At 33.4% G+C, this 5,136-nt stretch overlaps 1 protein-coding gene across 1 annotated transcript; it reads left to right on the top strand.

Moving 5' to 3' along the window:
- The first annotated feature begins 638 nt into the window (after nt 1–638).
- Nucleotides 639–1,305, top strand: LOC122578942 (60S ribosomal protein L26-1-like). The gene has a single exon (XM_043751001.1). The coding sequence runs from the start codon at nt 704–706 to the stop codon at nt 1,154–1,156; it is 453 nt and encodes a 150-aa protein (XP_043606936.1). The 5' UTR covers nt 639–703; the 3' UTR covers nt 1,157–1,305.
- Nucleotides 1,306–5,136: the final 3,831 nt, after the last annotated feature.

Below are 5,136 nucleotides of genomic sequence, written 5' to 3'. Positions count from 1 at the left end.
TTTACCCTGACATGTGAGCGACATGTGAACAAACTTAACGATCTGTTAGGCTACGTTAGTCGGATGTATGGTTAGTGTGCAGATTTGCCAACTTTAGGTATCATCCACGTAATTAAATTCTTGTAGGTATGTCTAGTGTAATTTCGATACCAACTCGGATAAGATTTTTGTAATTTACCTTAAAATTTAAAATTTACCGAAATGGATTTTACAATTTTATCCATGTATTTTAAACTCGAATAAAACTTAATACAAAACCAATGAAATAAAACAATCAATTTAATTAAACCAAAAATGAAATATCTATTTATATTTTCATAAAATATGTGAACATAGGAATAGGTGAAGAAAAAAAAAATCAAATTTACATGATACCATAATAAGTTAATAACACTCGTCACCATCCTAACCTTTTTGTGTCGTTAAAAAATAACATAAATTACATTTTGCTGTCGTGTATCGCGCAAACACAAATTTAGTTTTTATAAAAAAAAATCCATAAACGACATCAAGTCATCAACTAGTCCACTATTATCACTTTTATTGGACCGAAACCCAAAACCCAAAACAAAACCCCAAAGCCCAAATACTCAAACCCTAAAAAAAATATTCCCATTTTACTTTATTTCATTCCATATATCTCTACACTTGCCGTTCATTCTCATCTTCCCCTCACTAACCAAAACCCTAAAAAAAAAAAAAAATGAAGTACAACCCGCGAGTAACAAGCTCCCGCCGCAAATGCCGGAAAGCCCACTTCACGGCGCCATCAAGCGTGCGGCGCGTGCTAATGAGCGCGCCACTCTCAACCGATCTCCGAACCAAATACAACGTTCGGTCAATCCCGGTTCGTAAAGACGACGAGGTGCAAGTGGTTCGTGGGACGTACAAAGGACGTGAAGGGAAAGTGGTTCAAGTTTACAGAAGGAAATGGGTTATTCATATTGAAAGGATAACACGTGAGAAAGTCAACGGACAGACAGTCAACGTTGGTGTGAATCCTTCGAAAGTTGTTGTGACGAAATTGAAGCTTGATAAAGATAGGAAGGATTTGCTTGAGAGGAAAGCTAAAGGAAAGGCTAATGGTGATAAGAGTAAGGGGAAGTTTACTACTGATGATGTTTCTGCTGCTGCTTCTCTTCAAGAAATTGATTAAATTAAGTTGGTCTTGTTTTTTATTTAAAAAAATGTTTTATGTTATGTTTTTGGTAATTTGGAAGATGTTTTTTATGTTGGATTTGCTGTTTTATGAATCTTATGAATTTGGTTTTTTGTTTAGTTGTTACTTGTTATGGATTTGGGTAAGTTGTTTTCTTTAGTTCACACTCATTAAGATCTTAATGATTTAGTTTTGATGGATATTATTCAAAATAGGGTAAATGTTAGGTCCTAGTTTAAAATAAATTTTATAGCATGTTTGGATTAATGTTTAGAGAAAGGTTAGAGATTACTGTTATATTAACTATCTTTTTAGGCTTTTAGCCATGATTCCTTGGATGTTCTTTGATGCCTTAACATCGAAGCGTATCAAGCCCTTAGGTGAGGTAGTCTTGTCTCGGTACATGTGATGCGGGTGGCTCAAAATAAAAAATGTTTTACATAAGCTATGTGTGCAATGGGTAGGTTGCTAGATGAAAGTTATGGAGTAGCATTTGACATTAGGCTCAAGATGATAAGCTCGTAAGCCATTCAAATGAGTTTCGTGGCTTTTTGAGTTTTAGATAGGTCAATAAGATGAGAAATAAGCTAAATCAACACTGCCTTAGTAGTAACTCTTATTAGTTAGGTACTTTGCTGGTAAGTTTTAGCAGAAGTATGATTTTGTCGAGCTGACGAGCTTAATGATAAGTAACTGAAGGCTGATGTACTTTTGATTACCTCTATTTGAATTATTCTCTTTTACTATATACTGTTGACTAGTGGGGACTGGGGAACTGCTGCTATTGCTAAAACATATATTATGGTATAGAAAATTTTCTTTTTAGATATTTAGACTATAGATATGTGCTATTAAATAAGGTTATGTTGGTGTTATAAGAATACAGAATTCTCTGCCATTCGTCTTTTACATGAACCTGCTTAGTGCTGAATGACATATGGTTGTCATAAGTTGAAGACTACCAATTGGCTATAATTAGTGAACTGATTAGTAGCTCTGTGCTTTTGCTTAGTGTTGAATTGCTTAGTAGCTCTGTGCTCTTGCTTACTGTTGAATTGCTTAGTAGCTCTACGCTCTTGATTATTGTTGAACTGCATTTTTATACTATTATGTACTTTTTAAGATATATTTTAGGGATAGGGGAGCTCTTAACGTGTTACTCAAGCATGAGCTTGTTTAGGTCACTGCTCGATTAATTTTACCAGCCAAACTTAAGTGATCAATATTTTGCTAGCTTAGATTTAACGATTCCAATGAGCCCGATGGGCTTAGTTAGTGTGAATTTTTGAGCTCTAAAGTAAGGTTTATATTATAATTAATGGGAACTTTGAGTTATTAGACGAGTTTATTGAGTTTGAGCTGTAAACGGTAACTCAAGCTAGAATTTTAGGTCCGTATTTTTTTTTGAAGATTATAACTGATCCCTGACTTGACAAAAGTTTGAAAAAGTATTCGAGTTTGAAAGCCAGCAACAAAGAAAAAAAAAGCAATCCTACCATAAATTTAGCGCTACTGGTCACTCTTTCACGACTGTCTGATTCGCCAAGATATCATATACATTGACCTACTAGTTAAATGTTCCAATTCCTCAGTATGGAACATCAGGATGATATAATAAGAACCGCCTAATCATGCTACTGTATTTTATTTAAAATCACTAATTATTGAATGAGTTAAACAAACCCAGTTTCCAGGTTCTAGTATGATCGAGCTGCTTTTTAAGGATTTTAATGCGGCCTGCATGCATGAAGCAAATAATCCTTTGATCGACCTTTGTTTTACAAACATGCTCTCAAAGCAGTTTTTTGTATGCTAGAAATTGTTGACCTTTGTTTTACAAAGCATTTTTCTGTATGTTAGAAGTTGTTGCTTGCTATCCATTAATTCATTAGATCATCTACAACTGCTGCGGTTCCATATTTTGTTGTGTTCATAGATAAGCTGTGATGGATAGTGTGGGACTGGGGCTGATGCAATTATTTTGGCTTTCTTAGTGTCTTTCATATTCATATTCATAATTGTAATCTGTAAATAATAAATACAAAAAAGCTATCGGAATGGTAAGTAGAAAATACGTATCCTAAATCTAAAATCAAATCCAAGTTGATATCAAACTTGAGTATTATATAATGCCATCCTTTTTTTTTTTTTTTTAATGTTCAAAAAAAAAAAAAAGCAAACTTGATTTGGATTTTCCATAATTTGGTTTGGTTTAGTTTAAGAATGTGTCATGGATCTATATAAGTAGTATGGGGGCACTATTGATATGCACTATTGATCTCACATACTCTAGTAAGCATAACGACCCCTTCATTTTTAATGGTGATAAAGAGTAAGGGAAAGTTTAGTACTGATGATGTTTCTGCTGTTGCTTCTTTTTCAAGAAACTGGTTGATTAAGTGGTTTTATTGAATAAAAGTTTTGATGTTTTTGGTAATGTGGAAGTTGTTTTTCATGTTGGATTTGCTCTTTTATGAATCTTAGGAATTTGGTTTTGTTTAGTTGTTAATGATGGATATAATTACAATTGGGGTAAATGTTAGGTCTTAATTAAAAGTAGTTGTAACATGTTTAGATAAATGATTAGGAAAAGGTTAGAGATTGTAATTATATTACAGTAGCTTATTTTTTAGGCTCAACCAATAAGCTCATATGTCTATCAGCATATGAGCTTATGAACTTTAGCATGTTGGCCTTAATAAAACGATAGGTTCAAGTTAATAAGCTCGTTAAGAAGAGCTTCTTGGCTTTTTGCGAATTTTTGATAGCTCAATAATATAGAAATAAGCTATGTTAAACCCTGCCTTGGTAGTCACTCTAATTAATTAGGTTATTTTTTAGACTATACATCTCTGCTATTAAATCGGGTTAAAATTTTCTATCATTTGTCTTTCACGTGAACAGGCCTATAGTTGTTAGTTTGTATACAGTTCAATGACTCTAGTGATGTCCAATGCTAAGACTGTTTACCAATAGATGTTGCTAATCTAATGAAGTTTGTTTAGCAGGCGAGGTTGTCAGATATGGTTGTCCAAAATTAAAGACTACCAATTGTTGATAATCAGTGAATTGCTTAGTAGATCTGTGCTCTTTCTTAGTGTTGAAGTGCATTTTTATACTACTTTTGAAGATATATATTAGTTGTAGGGGAGCTCTTAAGTTGCTACTCAATCAAGTATCGTTTAGGTCATTGCTTGATTATTTTTATGAGCCAAAATAAAGAGATGTATATATTACTAGCTTTTAGTCTCAAATGATTCAGATGAGCCCAACAGGCTTTAGATAATGTGATATTCTGAGATCTAAAGTAAGATCATATATATTAATGAGAAGCTTGATTTCAAGTTATGGTTTATTTAGTTTGGGCTAACTCAAGCTTGAAATTTAGGTAAATTTGAGCCCATAGCCCTGTACGCAGAATAAAGTTTTGAAAAGGTATCCGAGTATGAGCCAAACCTTGTCCGATTATATAGACTCGGCCAAGGTATCATATAAATTGACCGATTAGTTCAATGTTCCAATTCATCTGTATGAAACATCAGGATAATATAAGAAAAAAACGTCAAATCATTTTACTAAATTGCGATTTAATAACTTCACTAGGGAATAACAAACTCAGTTCTGCAGGTTCTAGTATAGTAGTCGTTGCTGCAATTCAGGATGTTAATGCATTAATATCCTGCATGAAGCAAATAATTCTTTGACCTTTGTTTTAGAAATATGCTTTTAAAGCAGTTTTATGTTACTAGAAATTGTTGCTGCTGATATCCATTAGTTCATCATCTACAGCTACTGCAGTTTCATATTTTGTTGTGTTACATGATAAATGATGATGAATAGTGCCGAGCTGGGGATAATACAAGGGACATGAGAAGAGCATATGGGTTGCTTAGTTTTTGCAGAGTTCTTAGCCAATCAAATTTTGTCCGAAATTCTTAAAGCAAAACAGCCCAGATACTTAATAGCGGTAACATGCG

Source organism: Erigeron canadensis, chromosome 8, assembly GCF_010389155.1.
Source record: "Erigeron canadensis isolate Cc75 chromosome 8, C_canadensis_v1, whole genome shotgun sequence".
Lineage (NCBI taxonomy): Eukaryota > Viridiplantae > Streptophyta > Magnoliopsida > Asterales > Asteraceae > Erigeron > Erigeron canadensis.
The sequence above is the reverse complement of the archived record's forward strand: the minus strand, read 5'-3'. Positions and strand labels throughout refer to the sequence as shown.